The following is an 18,839-nucleotide window of genomic DNA, read 5'->3' on the forward strand; positions in this document are numbered from 1 at the left end:
TACTACCTGACGCCAAAGCATGTGAGTCCGAATCCAGAACTCACCGGGTCGTCCAAGCCTGAGTTTGAAACTTGACTAGCCTATAAACATGGTATTACGAAGTGGGATCACCTAGCGGAAGACATTTGGGTTGAGAGTGGCTTGTTCTAGCTATCTAGATTTCGCCCGCGAAGCTGGCTTACCTGTGCCGGCTTCGTGTGGAGAGACCGGTCGCACGGACCGAAGTCATCACGGAAGGCGGTCAGTCGCGGGAAGAATAGTTGGGAGCAGCCTCACACTGCTCCTCGACACATGGCTTAGGCATCGTCTCTCCCACAGCCGAGGCTTGGCGTAAGAAACTAGCATCAAGAAGCGGTACTACGTTACATGTCTGAATTTTCCACGCACGTGGTTCAGAAACCTCGTTTGGAGGCATCGTCGACACTGATATTCAAGGCACTCGAGTGTTGCCGTTCCCTCTAAGGGGGAAGAAAGACTCAAGTTTCTTGCATGCCGTGGCAGCGGGGGTTGAGAGGTGGGAGGGGCAAGAGCATTGTCAAGTGAGGGGGTGGCAGCCGATTGTGATCTTGGTACGTACCAAGGTTGTGGATGTGCCTTCCCGCCCCATCCAAGGACATCAGACATTACCCAAGTTAGGTAGTTAGGTAAGTACGGCTAGATAGGCAGACTTGCCTCTTCTGGAGTCTTGCGTAATGGTGATGAGACACCAGCCACCCGCCGCCACCCGCCGTTATCCCGCGAGTGTCCATCCGTGCTTACATCACATTGCAATAGCAATTATCCGAGCCCCGTCTTGGTTCTCTTCCGAACAGCACGCACACCGAGTGCTCACCGAAAAACACGGATGGTTACGGTGTATCGGAACATTATCAGTCCCCCCCCTTGTTTTTCCGCGCAACACTTTACCACCAAAAAGGTTGCGCAGAACATCCTAGGTAGAGCAGTGGTCCCACTATGCTCCAAGATTCCACCCAACGCCAACGGCCCGGCTCCACAGCACAATCCCAATGCAGCTTGTTCCCTGCGATTCATCTCGCACGCCAACGACCAAGCAGGCGCCGTAAAGAATGCCTGTTCGGCGGCGGCACGTTCGGAAAGTGTCGAGGTGTCGTCATCTGCACTGCGATTCTTAACCACGTAGTATCCAAGTTTAAGGGTGCTTCGTCTCCCGAGAACTAGGTCAATGATGGCGCGTCTGGTGACCGCCTCTGTGACGAGATCTGGTTTTGTGAGCACACCCATCGTTCGCACACCCTTAGGATCAGCACCCTCAGCAAGCTTGAGAATCTCCTGCGTAGTAATATCAACAGTGCAAGAAATGACTGCAAGAATGCTACTATGCGTCAGCTAGGCGGTTTTACAGACAATAATTACAAACGCTCATATGGTTTGTGGATTTACTACATACGACCTTACTATGTTTTTAATGAGAATGATGTCGCCTTCCATGGTAAGCCCTTTGGATTTTGCCAATTGATGAGTAGACACTCTCAGCGAGTTAGCTGTAGCCTACCTGGTGTAGAGACACGGAAGATACCCGGAGCGTCAATTACAGTGAGATGCTGTTGCTGTTCAAGGGGTGTTAGCCTTAGAGAGAGCCACGAGGTCCGGGGAGAACTAACATTAGGTCCACTTATCTCAATGTTGAGGGTATCTTGACTAAAGGCCGCAAAACCAACATCCTTCTCATCCGAACCCATCTGGATGTCCACAGTATTATTATCCTGCAATAATGTCGTTAGTGCGGAAAACCTAAGGTTGCCGGGGCGTTAAAAAACCTCTTCGAAGATGCTGGCGAGATTATTGCCGTCTATACTTGACAAGTGACCCTTGAACTGGAGAAGCTTGGCCTTAAGCGTCCCATCTGCGTCCGGACGAGGAATAACTGAGACAATAACGCCCTTTTCTGGCTCACAGCAGCATTTTATCTGAGTCGCATAGCGAGTACAGAGACCAGCAGCGCGAGGGAAAGAGAACCATGTTAGACTCACTAGAACAGAACTCTTCCCGGATAACCATCTCAAACGACGACAAGCTATCAAATAATGAGAAATCTAAAGAGCGATGTACTCCCCTGACTTACCTGGGGCAACGGGATGGTGTCTCCAACGTTCAGCTCCCTCTTGTCAATATTGGCTGATGTGGCCTGATCTCCCAAACCAGTCCCACCCGGTAGCATGGTAGAAGTTGTGAGACCTGGGTGATACTGGGAGGAAATCTCAAGTCGTCAGAGAGATGAGAATCAAGCTGATTCAAGGTGAGGACAAAGGTCAGCTTGGAGGACATTCCCGAGGAAATATCCTCCTTTATTCATGTTGTATTCAAAATCAAACGGCAGGCAAGCTGAGATTCACATCGAAGAGAAAAGTACCGTTCGATTTCGAGCCAAAACAGGGTGGCACTTGTCTGTCTGATTGCAAGTTCACAGCCCGCCCACTGTTCTCTGGTTGTGAACAGGCAAACAGCAGTCGTCTGCAAATCTCCAGGCCTAGTTCCACCCTGCTTATAAGCCTACGAACAAAATAGTCTGTGTGATATCCACCTAGACACATAGAAATAATAAAGTAATATCCCTGCGTGCGTTGGATGCCGTCTTCGGGATACGGATCAACATGGCCAGCGCTATCCACCGACTTTTCCAGCGGAAGCTTGACACCGACATGGCTCCAGGACCCTCAGGACTCCCGTCGGTAAGGCAAAGCAAAGAAAACAACTAACATTACCTCTTGAGATGGCTGTTCTCTTTTTGGTTGGAGGGATAGAACGCAGTTCCCTCGGCGCAGACCGTGGTGTTGGTTGGAAACCGCCTCTCTTGTTGACAAGGCTACCGTTGTCGCAGTCTCACAACTCGGAACTGTCCCGCCTGCGACGTCCCTGGCCCGTCTGATAGTATCTATGGTATAATCCCGCGGTATTCTAGTGGTCTTATACCACTTCACATGGGTGCGACAGCGAACGCCACCATCATCGAGCTCCCCCTCACGGACCGAGAATGGGACCTGCAGCCCCCCAAAAAAGCCGACGCTAACATCACGAGCATTGGCACAGCTCACCCCCTCCGGACAGTTTCCCAGAATCGAACGGACGCCAATGTTCATGACTATCAGTCGACCAACAGTTCGCAACCCGCAGCGGGACATCTCTTGGGCGTCTCTCAGACCATCGACGAACGATGCCTCGGAGGTTGCTTTCTCCCGAGAAAACGAGCAGTGCCGAGGGACAACAGGTTTATAAAGACCGGATACGACCCGAATCGGACGACGGTAGCTGGGAAGACAAAAAGGGTCACGGCAGCTTCCTTAGTGGCCCACATTCGTCCCGCATTGCTTGTTGAATCTGCCGACTGGGAAAACAACATAGAGCTTTCTCCACACGAACAACTCGACTTCTTCCCCGAAGCGGCCAGAGCTCCCTGAATCGCCTTCGTCGCGCGATCACAAGGTCGTGCTGGTGCACATGTAATTATCGTCCGTCAATGACGAAAGGCTTCATGCAGCTCAAATACGCGACCCCCCAGCCTCGGATCGCATCCGTCAACATCAGTCCAATCTCGCCCAGGCCATGGCTCAAACTCACTCAGACTCTTCCAAGACGACGACCAAGGCATCATCGACGGTTTGGCATCTCCACCTACGACCTTGCCCTGGATTCCACCAGCGGGCCGTCCTTCATACTCGTAAAAGTGTTATACAACTGGAACTCCGATATCCTCCTCCGACCCGCTTCTAAGTCAGCCCTCCCCTCGGCCGGGTCTACGACGCCAATCGCCGTCCGCAGATCGTGCAGGAATAATATGCGCGCGATCGTGCTAGATATCTCGGCGTACGCCAGACCTTGCCGATACACCCTCCCGCACCTATCGAAAAAGGACAGAACGCGCTCTGCGCTCTCGCAACGTCCTCCTCTTTCGTCTGTTTTCTGGTGGCAGGGTTTATCGCGCCCGTCATCTACCGCTCCGGGATACACGAGTATGCGGAGGGGTAGTAATTCTCGTTGTGGTGGATAGTCTAGTGCGGCGTGTTGACGATGGTGCTAGCAGGGATGTGAGCTCCGTTGATCGTCATGCCGCAGACTAGAAAATTACGGGGGAGAAGGCCTCTGCCGGAGGGGGAGAGACGTATCACCTCGTCGATGCAGGCGCGGAGGTAGTAGCATGAGTTACGCGTCGCGTCCTGGTAGATCTCCTTGACGTCAGAGAACCTGCTGCGGACCTCTTCGGTAGCCTTAGCAAGGGTGGCAGTGTTTGTAGACGAGGTAGAAGATCGAGGCGGCCATTACAGTCGACGTAGTGTCGGAGCCGGCGATGATACTGCTTTCGTCGGTACAACTTCCCCATTGCGACGACAGCTAGAAGATGCACTTACAGCAGATTTTACTCTCCCTAGAGCTCTGGCTTCGAGAAGCCCTGTCCCGTCTCCGGATCACGCGCGTTAAGGAGGTAGTAGAAAAAGTCCCTGCGATCGGTGTCCTCGCGGCTTCGTCCTCTCCGTCAGCTGCCACTTGCTATACGCTACACACCGCGCGCGACTGGCCGCGATCATCAGGAAGAGGAGCTTATCGAGCTTAAGCTTGTCGTGATGGGTATCGCACCGCAGATGAGGTGCCTCTTGGTTGCAGCGGCGACGAGGTCGAGCGTGAAACGGTTGTCCGGGGCCTCGAGCTTGTGGAACGCCTTGCCGAAGGAGAGGTCGCCGAAGATGTCCATGGCGTGTTAGTTACACCAGTCGGCCATGTTCTTGGTCGCGGACCACCCCTTTGTGTCGGGGGAGGCCCCGCGGCCGATCTCGGTGGTGAAGGAGCGCACAATTTCGAGTATATACCGCCTCACCTCCTTCATAGCGCTGTCGGAGAAGGTGTGGGCGAGGACGCGGCGCTTGCGGGTGTGCAGCTCCTTGTCGCGTGTGTGTACATGTTGGCGGCGGGGTGGGCGAAGGCGTCGTAGAACTCGGCCTTACGGACGTTGAAGCGGAAGCCTTATATCCTTGAGGGAGGTCGACGAGTTGAAGGAGACAGAGTTAAGGCCGAAGCGGACGATTTTGCCTGGGACTCTTGTCAGTTCTCTCGCAACTGTCGCAGTGCGGCTACTAGAGCAATAGTCTCGGGGAGCTCGAAGATGGTGTGAGGTAAGTGCGTACCATATTGACCGTGAAGCTTGTTGAAGTCGAGATGGCGGTCACCCTTCCAGGCGTGGTAGAGCTGGTAGCCATCCGTGACCTTTGCGATCAACGGGCCTGGGTACCTGGCGAGGGGGTGGAAGAAGATGCGATAGATTACGATGTTGGTGATCTTGTCTTACAGTCAGCCTGACCCCTTCGCCCTCCCGCCGTCATTTAGTAAAAGGGATAGAGATAAACTAACGTAGAACACGCCTCCCACGGCGGCGACTCCCAGCCAAAGCCAGCGATGATTCGTTTCAGGCGCCATGATCGCTTCCTGTCGTAAGACTGTGAGTTATGTCCTCGAAGCTCTCTTCACTTCCTCGTCAAGGAGAAGGCAAAGCCACTCTTCGGCTTTCGGCGGTTCCCAAAACCGAAGGCTTGGGGTCCTTCATCTCATCACATCGCGCACGCCAACCTTCCTGTTTCGGGACGTTCGGGGCCTGTAAGCGCCTAGCCACGGGGGAAAGAGACGTCAAACCCCGCAATGCACAATTGTTTGATTAATGCATACAAAACGTATGCAATGCCCATACATTACTCATACAATATAGGGTCCAAGCGACATTCTCTTATATAGAGGATTTAATCCCTGCTTCTGTCATAGACAAGTCAATCAATATACACTATTGGCCCCATACGTTCCACGGCCTGACAGAACATATTATACTGTACAGCCGCTAGCACGCTAGGTCTAACCTAGTTACCACACTTTCGGCACCAGCCGCTCTTGGCTGACTAGTGAATCTAATTCGGTCAAGGTCTCGGTGGTGTTGGTGTTGCAGAACTACGATTTCGAAAATTTGGAATTGTTGTCCAACAGGCACAATTAGCACCTAAAAGCCGTGAACGCCCATCTCCAAGGTCTAGAGATCTCTAGTTCCCTCGATGTTGTCTACGTTAGTGCGATATTGTAATCCCAAAAGTCACCTCAGCTAAGTCTAGTAGTCAGTGTATTCAACTACATAGTATTAAGGTACAGAAAATAACGCAATCGCAGAAGAACGCCCACAAAGTCCTCCAGCATTATCAACCAACAGTGAGGTTGGTGGGATTGAGTGTTTGGGGATGCTAGCACTGCTTTCCGATTGGTTGTGTTGGAGCAAAGGATACCCGCTTATGCTTGTCTCTTCCACATCCCCCACTAGTAGACCCGTTTTCTGTTGGCTCGAGCCTACGGTAGCCAAGGTCGCCCTACTAGAGGTTCTCATATAGCGTAACGTTAACATTGCCATCCATATTAACAGCGCTCTTTACACAATGTATTGATTAGAACCCTTCCTGTCTCTCTCACCGACTTTATCACGAAGTAACCCTCTCTTAGCTAAACAAAGTATACCTATCCGAGGCTAGAGTATCTACAACTAGAAATAGCGACTACTACAAATATCCTCTGATGAGGGTCGAAGGGAAAACTGTGAATCTGTTTTTTGCTGCTGGCCTGATCAGAGCCGTGCCGCACTAGCAATCAGGTACTCGGCATCATGGGACCCACCGCGGGCCTGGTCAAAACTAACCTGTGGGTATCGCATCGTATAATCCTGGCCGCGACGCTTAACACGGCTTCATATGGGCCCCATGTTGGTTGTTCAATCCGTCTGGACCGTCCAAAGTGGCGACCCCGTCCGACCCCTGTCGTCACCGGCGACGCAATATCTAACCGAGCAAATGCTAGGAAACCAACGGTTTGTTTGTGCTGTTGAGACTTGATTGGCTGATCCCGTATGGTTGGCCCCAGCTACGGATAGGAACCTGGAAGTCAGAGCTCTTCCTGGCACGAAGCCGAGGTCCAACAGAGTCTCCACAGCAAGAGCCAGCACGTTAGTCATTCCACACCTCCTCCGAGGTTCTAAAGGTTACTTTGTTAGAAGCGCCACGTATATAGGAGATAGGAACAAGTTCTTAGATTCCTACCGATTTTCGAGTCTTTTTTAATTACTCTACTATTCAGGACGTACCTGGTCATCCCCGTATCTAGCAACATCTAGATTCGTCTGTATCATGCTTCTCTGCCAAGATTCTATGGGATCTACTGTTTCCCGTGGAAGGGTGGAGAATCCACCCCGCTAACATTCAGAATCCTGGTGGAGTATACGGATAGACATCCTGGTAATGGACCGTTGGTTTGATCTCCGCAAGCAGCAGGTTACGACGCTGCCAACAGCAGCACCAACCGCGTCAAACACATTCTACGTACTACCTGTCAGATCCAGGGGGTCAGAACCCTGTAATGCACGGTTATTTGATTGATGTATACGAAACGTATGCAATGCCTATACATTACTCGTGCAATATAGGGTCTAAGCCACATTCTCTTATATAGAGGTTTAGATCCCTGTTACTGTCATTAATTCCACAAGCTTATCAATATACCCTGCACTATTCAATTAGGTCAAGGCAACCTATTGCACCATAACACGGGAGTGTCCCTTAGAGTATTTTCCACTTTTAGTAGTTCAAATATTATTAGTCTAGTTGCTGGTTAATGGGGCAAGTTGTAGTATGTCTGGACTTTCTTTCGCGCTTCTGTTGGCATCCGGGAATGGTCGGGAATAGGTATAACTACAAGAATTGGATAGAACGGTAAAGACAAGGGAACCAACCGCCTACGTTTTCCTCATTTAATAAAGGTAATCATAGTGCATTCACTTATGCTTACCATAAGCATAATCACTGCCAAAACTGTAATACAATGGCTCACTGTCATTGTGAATGTTTCTAGGATGATTTCTTCGCATTTCCGGCATTTTTGCTGACAACCCTACAGGAAAAACCTTCTTTTAGCCTCCATAGGTATCCGCGCTGTGTATGCTTGCCATCTTCCCACTTCCAATGTTAGTGCCCAGCATTCATTCATCTGTGTGCTATTTCTTTTTGGCAGGCAGGCAAAAAAAATAAAGCAACCCCCCCCCGTGGAAAAAACATGAGCACCTTTGCCATGGCGACAACGGTGGCAAAGCTCATCATATTACTTGCATGCGTGCCTCATGCCTCGTCAAGACTACTTGGCTATTCATTTGGACTGCCAATTTTTGACATCTTCAACGCTACCGCACAAGTCACTTTTGACTACATCGTTGTTGGAGCTGGCACGGCCGGTATCCCAGTGGCAGTCCGCCTTGCCGAAGCAGGCCGCACCGTCGCTTTGATCGAAGCCGGTTCTCTTCACCAGCTGGGAAATGGCAACTTCAGCCAAGTGCCATTGTATGCTTCTGCCTTTCAGCACACTTATCCGGGCTCCCTGGTGAATCCGATAGTCGACTGGAACCTGACCACCACCCCACAAGCCGGTCTCCATCGACTCTACCCGCAGGGAAAGGCGGTTGGGGGGACATCCACTCGGAGCCACCAAGCCTTCACATTCGCCCCCAAGAGCAGCTACCAGGAGTGGGCGAATGCCGTAGACGACCAATCATACACTTGGGAGGGGTTTTATCCTCACTTGATCAAGCCCGTCAATTTCACCGCCCCATCGTCGTATCGCTTCCCGAACAGCACGGCACGGTATCCGCCGCACTGGGCGAGTCATACCTCCGGCCCGCTACAGCTCGCATTCAGCAACTATGCCTGGCCGTGGGCGTCTTGGGTCAAGAAAGCCCTCACTGGACTGGGCTTCGAAGAAAATCCCGATGGCTTCGTCGGTGGCTCGCTTCACGGCGTCGGCTATCAGCTTTCGACACTTGATACAAAAGAGACGTCAGACAGTAGCTACCTCGACAGATTGGGGATGAACAACGAAAACCTGGTTATTTACACCAATTCCCTGGTGACGCGAATCCTCTTCGTCGCTTCCAAGACTGCCAACGGTGTTGAAATCGACTATGGCGGTCTACTACTCAAGGTAGCTTGTAGGAAGGAGGTGATCGTGTCGGCCGGTGCTTTTCGCTCTCCGCAGCTCCTCATGCTGTCCGGAATCGGCCCTAAGGCGACGCTTGAGCAACATGGGATCCCCGTCCTTTCCGAGCTTGTTTCAACCCAACAGGAAGAAGAAGAGCCAGGGGAATCCCCGCAGCCCACTGCTGAGGAGCAGGAAATCATCCTCGACGAAATCGTCGTAGCAGCACAATCAGACGACGAAGGCGAAGTGAATAGCGAGGAAGAAAGCGGAGGCCAAAGTGTACAAATTCCTCCGCCGCCGGCAAGACGTCGAGGAAGACCTCGACGAAGGGCACCTCTACGGCAATTTGTCACCAGCGATGGAGTGATCAACACCTTCTACACGGCTAAGGAAAAAGCCGACTTTGCACTAGCGGTCAAATTACGAGAAGAAGGCGTAATCACGACCGGTCGGTTGATGTAGTTCGGAGAGTCTCTGAGCAGGATGGATGGATGGATGGATGGATGGATGGGATGGATGGATGGATGGACATGCCAAGGCGGGTGACTTTAGTGATATTACATAACGGTGGCTGGCTCTGCTTCCCGGATATTATGTAGTAATAACGTTTCTAGTGCGGTAGTGTCTGCTAAATGATAGTATTAGTTTTGCAAGTTTTACGTTACATATTGGTCTCCTTAAATATACCTCTTGAAAACGGGAGAGAATAGGATGTAGATGTCCGTCGGTTGTGCTTAAAGAGCAAGATACTACCTACCTGACGAATATGTCACTCCACATTTACCTAAGACACTCAACGGATTTTAACGGCCCGAAAGCCCCACTTAAGCAGCTACAGTGTTACAATCCTACATCCTACATCCTATATCCTACATCCCACATCTCACATCCTACGTCCTAGATCCTATATTCCACAATCCTAGAGTCCTAGCTACTCCCTAAATATTCCTATTTTACAGTATAGCGAGAGACTATTAGGTCCTTAGAGGAAAACTATATATACCAGATATAAGTTATTCTTGTTGCAAACTTTCGCAATATTCAACCACTAACTCTTACCATAATGTTAAACCAAACCGAGATACACAACCTCATGTCAGCGTTCTTTAATACGCACTATTTTTAAATACATCATCTTTAGTCTACTCTCATAGATTTTAGAGCTTGGTTTATTAGCGTCACTCCTAATTCACAGTTTCTAGAGTTTACGGTTCCTTAGGCGCAACTACTACAACAGCATAGGTATAACACAAGCACACAAGCTTACGCCTAGAGCAAGTCACTCTATTACTCTCTCGCCTTTCTTCTCTTAATGTATTTAACACAACGCAGCCCGGCCAGCTTAAGGCAAGACGGGCAGCATCTCTATAAAGCCCACACACTCACCTCTAGATTTAGGAAAACTTTCTTTCTGTAGATAGGAGGGGCGGTTCTATTAGATGGTGGGCAGCAGCCAGCAGAAGGGGGCAGGCTAATGCGAAAGAAACACCCGCAAACACCCTAGTCGCCTTACTCTACAGAGCCCTTCTACCTGCTGATCTAGAGAGGGAATAAGGTAAATAAAAGAAACGTAAAGGCCTAAGGACGAACGATATATACTAAATATATACTCTATCTGCTGCTGATTTAGATATTAACGCTAAGTATCACTCACCTAAAGCTATTTATAGTAGTTATAAAAGAATTTAATACGCCTTAGGGTATAAATGCTACTAGACGATAGGAACTATATACTAGAGATACAGAATTTAGGAGGTAACTACCTAGGCCTAATCTCTAGCAACTTATATTAATTACGATATAGCTATTATCGTCTCTAGAGAACGACTTTTTAATACCTGCTAAGCGCTATTACGTTCTCTAAGACAGCCATACTTTATTCTCTTTATAAAGAATAAGTCTGATTTTTAAAGCCGCAGGCAGACTAACCGACAGCGAGAACCGGCCACGGCGTGTCCTTAAGGCTCAGGAGCCGCCTCTACTGATCGCCTACTTACTTATTTACTTACTTTCGCTCCCTCCGTTCTACCTATCTATCGGGTACTGGTGGACCGGTCTATAGCCTAGTGGCAATCAGCGCCTACAGCTCTTCCGCAATTATAATCCGAAAAGATAAAGGTCTAGACCCCGACAAGGGGGGTGAGGGGTGTATATAAGCAGGCCTAAGAGTAGAGTAGTATAACTAAGGATCTACTATCCAGCTCAGTACACGCAGAAGTCTAAGGATTCAATTTACTTAGGCCAGCCGCTATTTCGGTCTCTATATAGGTGGGAATAGCCCGTCCTTTCATCCCATCCCCCTTATACCCCGTCCATACATAGAGATAAAGCAAGGGGGAGGGATGATAAGCTTGAAACAGCCAAGCTAACGAGAGAGAAAGGCTAGGTACCTACCTTAAAGAGTGCTTTGTAGTATAGGTAAATTTAAGTCGTCCCTACAAGCTATTAACTACGTCTCTCTATCGGAATTCCTACTCCTTGTTCCCGTTTCCTTATATCCTCCCAGGGTCCTAAGAAACAAGAGACGAGACGGCTGAAAACTATAAAACCTTGCCTCCATCCCGTCATCCCTAGCCTACTCTTCTAGCTCTCCATCCTCATCCCTCTCCACCTTTACCTTAAACTCTATTACGCATAGCTCGGCCTATGTAGTAATCGGCACCTCTCTCTAACAACTGCAACTGCTTCAATAGGGGAACTGTATTTCCTAGCAGCTTGCCACCAACCGCCAACATATCCGAAAAGATTAACACCGTTAACACGGTACAGCCCCATAACGACTATAACTCCAAGAAGGTACGTCGTGATGCTTGCTTCTAGTTCCCAATAGACAGCTATCATAATCAAACCATATTAAATAATAGCTAATGTTACTACGCGTCCTATAGAAGGAGGTCTAGACCAAGGTCGTCACCGGCTCCAAGGCCTTCAACAAGGCCATGATCAAGAAGCCTCCCTCCGCTTAGACCAGGGCCCAGATCCTGATCTACACCTTCTCCTTCTCCCTCGTCGGTTTCTTCTGCTCCACTATAAACGGATACAATGGCTCCCTCACCAACAACCTGCTCTAGAACCCCTCCTTTAAGGAGCGTTACGGCGCCAAGAACGACGGCATCTAGGCTGGTATTATCTCCTCCATCTACTAGATCGGTGGTGTCGTCGCCCTTCCCTTCGTCGGCCCTAGTCTCGACACGTAGGGCCGCCGCATCGGCATGCTCATTGGAGCCGCCATCATTATCATCGGGACCTGCATCCAGGGCACCGCCAACGGCACCGGCTAGTTTATAGGCGGCCGCTTCCTCCTTGGTTGCAGCGTCTCTATCGCCGCCTCCGCCGGTCCTATATACGTCGTCGAGATCAACCACCCCGCCTACCGCGGTGTCGTCGGTGCCATGTATAACACCCTCTAGTTCTCTAACGCCATCGTCGCCTCCAGCACGGCCCGTGGCGCCCTTGAGATCCACGGCGACGCCTCCTGGCGACTCATCACCTAGATGCAGGCCCTCTTCTCCAGCCTTATCTACATCTTCTGTATGTTCCTCCCCAAGTCCTCCTGCTGGCTCTTCGTCAACAACAAGAAGGAGAAGGCTAAAGGGGTTCTCACCAAGTGCCACAGCAACAGCAACCCTAACTCTCCCTAGGTCACCCTCTAGCTCCACAAGTATAAGGAGCTCCTCGACATGGATGGTGCCGACAAGCGCTAGTAGGACCACTACGCCCTCTTCCACAACCTGTCAGACGCATAAGGGTATTAAGTATTTAAGTCTTTATTAAAGCCTTCTAGAACCAAAGCAGGGTATAAACGTTTCCAGGCGGAAAACTTTAGTTCTAGGTCGTACTACGTAGCCAATTAGTCTAGGAAAAGACTTTACTTTCAGCGTTACGTAGCCCTAGGAGACTATTAGCGTAATAGCCGCCCTACATGTTGACGTCTGCTTCTTGGTTGAAAAGAAGCTGTATAATCTCTTAATGGCCTCTATAAGAGGTAGTATAGAGAGGGTTGCCGTACTTACCGCCCTATACGTTGACGTCTGCTCCTTGGTTGAGAAGAAGCTGTACAATCTCTTGATGGCCTCCTTTAGAGGCAGTGTAGAGAGCGTTGCCGTAGTAGCCGCCCTGTATGTTAACGTCTGCTTCTTAGTTGAGAAGAAGCTGTATAATCTCTTGATGGCCTCTATAAGAGGCAGCCTAGAGAGCGTTGCCGTACTTGCCGCCCTTTGCGTTAACGTCTGCTCCTTAGTTAATTAGACGCCTAGATACTCTTAAGAGTCTACAGATAGAAGCATAATAAAGGTGTTATGCTTTAGGGTAACCAGGGTAATTCTCCTAAGGAATATCAGGCTAATATAGAAAGCCCTATCGTTTAAAAGAAGTTGCTGTTTAAAAGAAAGTTACTATATCTTGGACGGTCTCGTTGGAGACTTCTGTAAACTAGGCACGTTCTATTATAACTTCAGCAGCATATCATGCCAGAGGGAAGATTACTCTTATAGCCAGGTAGCTGTAATTAATGCTTCTGATGTAAGTAAAGCAAGTCCTTGTGATTACACTACTCGCTATTTGCAGGTTGAATTAGCTTTAGTCCAATAGATATTCCTTAACTAAAAAGTAGGCTAGCTGCACTTCTCTTACAGATGTCTTATACCTCATGACTTCAGCGATTAATATTAGACTAAGGTAGTAATACAGGATGTCGTCGTTACAAAGAAGCCTGCATTCGATATTAAACTCTTGTTGTCCCTTCTGTATTAATATAGTAATTACATCCACTACCTCCGGAATTATTAGAGGTCGTTTGGCATAGATAAGAAACTATAGAAGACGAAATACGTCGTCCTTAAGCTCTAGCGGTATACTCTAGAGTATACGCTGATACATCTTATTAAGGTCTAGAGGTAAATTACTTAAAGTAGCTCTAATGGCCTAAAGGTGGAGACATTTAGCGAGACTATCCAGCTGACACGCCGCCTATCGAAACCTAGACTAGTTATTAGAATTCAGCAAACATCATGCTCTATGTTGTTGACTTACATCCCGTCGGCTCTATCTCCAACTCGGCTGCAAATCTAATCCAGAAGATCATAAGGTATTCTTTTATCCTTGAAATTAAGCCGTTGATTCAGCTTGTAATCAACATAGGAGTATATATCGGCGTTTACAGCCTCCTTATCAAGCAGCTTACAGTTACTCTCGCCGAAACGTTAGGGGATCTCGTGTTGAAACTCTGCTTCAGGCCGCCTAGTCATAATCAGCTTAATGCTGCTCTTGCTTAAGCCAGAAGCAAGGCCCCCAACCTAGGAAAGGAGCTCCCTCCTCGTCGTATATTCATCTAAAGCGTCTAGGATGACGGCGACCTTTAGGGAACTCTGTAGCATCAACTTAACACAGGCCGAAAGAGTACTAACGTCTGGTTGTCTACAGCCCTTATCACTAGATGTAAAAAGATTATCGAGTCGTTTTACAGCCTCTACACTAGCATCGTAAAGTTAAAACGCTAATAAGCGTAGTAAGTCCTTAAGCTTTTGCTTCCTTATGTTGTTGAAATCGAAGAAGAACCTTAGTGTAAGGTGTACGCCTGTTTGCTCGATATAATTAAGAATTGTCGTACTCAGAACTGTCTTGCCACATCCGGCGAGTCCATAGAGCCACAGGTGTTGACGTTATCCAGCCTCCCACTCGCGGAACGCAGCGTTTTCCAGCAGCCAACTTCCAGTGCCAGCGTGCCGGCATTCTCACGCTCTCATAGCGTTCGTAGACGGATCTACAGGTAATAGCCAGCAGTAGAGCTTCTCAACATGCTGATCGTTTCTAGAGGCTATCACAGCGGCCTTCGTTCTAATCACGTCTTGGTGTATACAGCCGAGATCTTCTTAAACTAAGACGAGTTAGATGGTATAAATCAAACTTAAACTGTCATACTAACTCTAGCCTAGTATAGCCCCAATTGGCTTCTCAGCCTCAACTCTATTAGGCGGAATCTAGCGCAGGAGGTCCGTCGTATAAGCAGCCGCCGTCATCGCCGTAAACCCTTGCTAGTTCTTGTTCTTATGCAAATCAAAGTAGTCGCAGATCCCATAGATCACTAGACATAAGAAATGGTTTATAAGACCAGCCGCCTCCATCTCGAAGCATAGAACGCCCTTTTCTTTTGCCAGGTTATCCCTAATAGTGGCGTTTTTCATTAGTTGGTTTAAACTAGCAATTAATCCGTAGTAGATAGTAGGGTTATCGTCAAGTTCGTCTCGTTTAGTCTAATACATAAGGTAAGTCGGATCATTACTACATACGCTATCGCATTCGTCTACTAAGTTTAGATAAAGGACACTAGATTAATATAGCCTATCGCTATGCGAAGGGGGCCGCATATATCTTTTTTGCAGGCGAGGCCACTATACTAGTGCCTTTTCGATGTACGCATTAAGCTGATGCCCCTCCATCTCGTACTAGCCCTTTAGGGCGTTTACAGCTGTTTGAAGCGCCATCGGTAGTTGGTCTAAGAAATCCGTGTGTTTAAAGGAGACGTCCTGGTTTTAGACAAGCTTGCCGAAATCGTACTAGAAGACACCGCCTTTACCTCTGTCACGACTGCTAACCACAACATCGCCAAGCCGCACATCGTGCTTCAAGCTAGGCGCGCCGCCGCCAATGCCAACCATAAGCCCAATGCGCACGTTTGGGAAGCTGTTCAGCATGCCTTGAGCCACTACCGCTGCCGAAGTGGTACCATACTCTCCATCAGGCAAGACGGCGACCACGACATTGTGACGGCCAATCCTGCCCAGCGCATAGCTGTTGTTGTCGTGTTGTGAGGTAAGTTAATATACCTAAAGTCGGCTGGCTATTAGAAACGTGTATTAGTACTAAAATTCAGAAGGACCTAGGCTGGTTCTTAACGCAACAGCTCACAGGTTCGGTCCTTGAATCGACGCCTATGTGAAGTCATGCTGGGGTTTAAGTATATTGCTGATAGTGTCGGCCCAGCTCGGTGTAATTACCTGCTGCTAGTACGGCGGTCATTGCGATCACGAAGACGGTAATCATGCATTTACCTCTGGGATCGAGGCTGAGACAGACAGGTAACTAGCCGCCAGTATCAGTCTTCATCCGCTGGCCTGGCCGAGCCCCCTTACAGGGATTGCGTTCGACCATATTCCCTAGGCGAGGAATACCGAAGACCATAAGCTACTGGGGCAATGGACTCGGCGAAGCCAGAGGCGGGCAACGATTCCACTAAAAAAAGATCAGGCCAGAGCGAGCACAACTTCCAGCGACATTGGATTTTTGCAGTCATTCGATAAAACCTCGGTCAACGGCCGATATGGCCGTATACATAGAGATCACACTGCTGACCATTGTCGAGAAGTACCAGAGGGATTCGGATTGTGTAGCAACTATGCCCGGCTATGTGGCGGAAGCGCCACCTTGATGGGATGGGAGGGTATCCTGGATTGAGTGGCTTGTCAACCAATCACCCTGTTGTAGTTTGGGAGGTTTGTCGTCCCAGATGTTGCGTGCCTGGTTCCTTCTTGTTTTTCTTCTTTATTTTCCGGCGGGGCCTGCTGTCCTTCGGGCCGGTATTTTCCCGCCCATTGTATTCCGCACCCGCCCTCCCGTTTCCTCCACTCGGTCGGTTACTTGCCCCTCTCCAGCATCTCTCCACCCCCAAAACACGCTGCTGTAGATTGTCCATCAAACATTCGCCCGCCGAAAAGCCGCACCTCTAGGCAAGCTGACTTCCGTCCAAGCTGACAAACCTTTCGCACTGGCCCAACCCACAGTCGCGATGCCCGGAGAGAACAGCAATGTCGCCTGCGGCGACGCCTAGGACGCGTCCGTCTGCCCCGTCAACTTTGCCGAGCTGGACTACGATCGCATCCCTCCCACCAAGCAATACATCTTCGTTCTGAAGGGAAACGGCCCCAGCCATGTGTCCTCCGTCGACTGGCTCACCATGTCTATCGTCTTCGACGACCCCCTCGATCGCCGAGATGCACACGTCGAAGCCCAGCAACGTCTCCCGATCGCGAACCGGCTGTACCGACCCGGCGTCTTTCTGATTCCAGCGTATAACCTTCAGTTCGCCGCCGTGATTTCGAACTACTTTGCCGACTTTGGATTTCCCAGCAACGTCAAGATTTGCATCTGGTGGTCGGCGGACGACGGTGACGCCAACTTCAGAGCCCATCTCGGTCAGGTGTTCCGCGATAGCAAGACCGCCCTGCACGCGATATTAACCACGTCCCCCGACTACAACCTGGATCAGCATTGTCGACCGCTTAATCCCAACGACCCTGAGGTAGGTTGTCCTTCAAGGCCTGGCGCATACAGCTGCTCCCTACCCCGTGGACTTACGCTGACATGCTTCCCTTTCAGACGGCCGACACCTTGTTTCTCGCAACGTCCCGGGCCATCGCCGAATACGCGACTTTGGGCTCGCTGTTAAGCGATCGAGCCAGAGCCATCGTCGATCAGGAGGACGAGGGCCGGCTGGCTGTGTCTGGCGGCGATGGTCAAACTGTCGCTGACAGCCTTGCGCGCCGTCAGTGGCAGGACGGTCTTGAGTTTGGGCTCTAGGCATGCAGGTGGGTGACGGTGTTTGGCAGTGACCGTCTTCAGGACCTGGTAGAAGTGGGGCACGTGGATATCAACCGCGAAGGAGGTGAGATGGCGAACTTGTTGCAGTCTTTGATAGAACGGCCGGACCGAGGGTCGTTGGTAGACAGCTAGTTTGAGGAGACGATTCTCTCGCGACAGCACATCGAAACACGAAAACGTACTTTCGAATGCGCAGTCGATTTAAGCCCGCGCTTAATTGCATATGCCAGTTTGATCTCCACGGCGGCTTGGAGGACTCATGTAATGACTAAAGACTACGTCTAGAGACCGCCCATTATACCCATCGTACTGCCACGCTGCTACCGTTGTCTTTTCCCTCTAATCCTTCGATTATATTACATAGTCATGCACCGGGATGTAGATCACGGTGATAGAGAAACATACAACCTAAAAGACTTTGATTTCATTTAAATATGAATTAAATATGCTAGTTAACAATCACCTTTTATAACCATAACAACTGCTATACATCTTGGAACTCGCTACCCCCCTAGGTACCGACGGCCTATAACTCCTAAGGCCTTAATGGCTTCTACGCATGTAGAACATAGCTTCCGCGCTATTAGTACTTTTAGCCGCAGTCATGTATTAGAAGGGGTACTTACAAATAAAAATAAGTATAGTTACTTAGGCTACAACACTCCTCTGCTGAACCGTCTAAAGCTGAGGTCGCCAGGCTAGAACTTCAGGCTTTACGGAAAAGGTCTAGGAAACCATTAAACCAGAAGCTAATTTCTTATCCGTATTCGGTTGGATTAACAGGGAGCTTAATTCTTTAGGTATCTTCATCTTCTGGGGTCTTAAAGCGGATGTCTCTAAGCAAATCAGACACCTCTTTATGGCTAAGGTGTCGATCGTTCTCGTAGAGCATCTTTGCCTAACGCATAAGGGCCGTGTACTCCTCTACATCGGTGTCTTTATTTCGAGGCGTCTAGTCTAGAAGCTCTACCTGGAGCTGACCACCAGGTCTAAGGTGATCGTAAGCATTCTTAACAAAAGCCTCCTAATATATCTGATGCCTAATTACTTGTGTATAAATAAAATTATAAGGCGTATCTTTTATCTACACCTTATCTTCTCCTCCCACCTGAATCTTCAAGTTCTTAGGGAAATTAGAGCTACCTTGGTGTTAGTAGAGAGTTTTAGTATCCTTAGGCAAGAGATACTTACAGGTATAGGCAAGTATCTTCGTATCCTATAACGTCGCCGGCTAGTCCCAGCTGCCTACT

The 18,839-nt window shown here is 49.4% G+C and overlaps 5 protein-coding genes across 5 annotated transcripts; 2 read left to right on the forward strand and 3 right to left on the reverse strand.

The window, feature by feature from the left end:
- Positions 1–4,007: 4,007 nt before the first annotated feature.
- On the reverse strand, positions 4,008–4,705 carry EsH8_XII_000093 (uncharacterized protein; the record flags this gene model as incomplete). Its single annotated transcript, XM_083273856.1, has 3 exons — positions 4,008–4,223; positions 4,365–4,405; positions 4,591–4,705. 3 exons carry the CDS (start codon positions 4,703–4,705, stop codon positions 4,008–4,010), a joined length of 372 nt encoding a protein of 123 aa, XP_083120470.1.
- A 128-nt stretch (positions 4,706–4,833) lies between these two features.
- EsH8_XII_000094 (uncharacterized protein) lies at positions 4,834–5,424 on the reverse strand (the record flags this gene model as incomplete). The annotated part of the gene is made up of 3 exons (XM_083273857.1): positions 4,834–4,973; positions 5,136–5,286; positions 5,359–5,424. The coding sequence occupies 3 exons, from the start codon at positions 5,422–5,424 to the stop codon at positions 4,834–4,836; spliced, it is 357 nt and encodes a 118-aa protein (XP_083120471.1).
- Positions 5,425–8,094: 2,670 nt separating this feature from the next.
- On the forward strand, positions 8,095–9,456 carry EsH8_XII_000095 (uncharacterized protein; the record flags this gene model as incomplete). Its single annotated transcript, XM_083273858.1, has 1 exon — positions 8,095–9,456. One exon carries the CDS (start codon positions 8,095–8,097, stop codon positions 9,454–9,456), a length of 1,362 nt encoding a protein of 453 aa, XP_083120472.1.
- Positions 9,457–11,876: 2,420 nt separating this feature from the next.
- On the reverse strand, positions 11,877–13,644 carry EsH8_XII_000096 (uncharacterized protein; the record flags this gene model as incomplete). The annotated part of the gene is made up of 3 exons (XM_083273859.1): positions 11,877–12,725; positions 13,008–13,223; positions 13,627–13,644. The coding sequence occupies 3 exons, from the start codon at positions 13,642–13,644 to the stop codon at positions 11,877–11,879; spliced, it is 1,083 nt and encodes a 360-aa protein (XP_083120473.1).
- Positions 13,645–16,312: 2,668 nt separating this feature from the next.
- On the forward strand, positions 16,313–17,568 carry EsH8_XII_000097 (uncharacterized protein; the record flags this gene model as incomplete). The annotated part of the gene is made up of 3 exons (XM_083273860.1): positions 16,313–16,378; positions 16,820–17,290; positions 17,368–17,568. 3 exons carry the CDS (start codon positions 16,313–16,315, stop codon positions 17,566–17,568), a joined length of 738 nt encoding a protein of 245 aa, XP_083120474.1.
- Between the last annotated feature and the right edge of the window lie 1,271 nt (positions 17,569–18,839).

Source organism: Colletotrichum jinshuiense, chromosome 12 (genome assembly GCF_051148585.1).
Source record: "Colletotrichum jinshuiense chromosome 12, complete sequence".
Taxonomy (NCBI): Eukaryota; Fungi; Ascomycota; class Sordariomycetes; order Glomerellales; family Glomerellaceae; genus Colletotrichum; species Colletotrichum jinshuiense.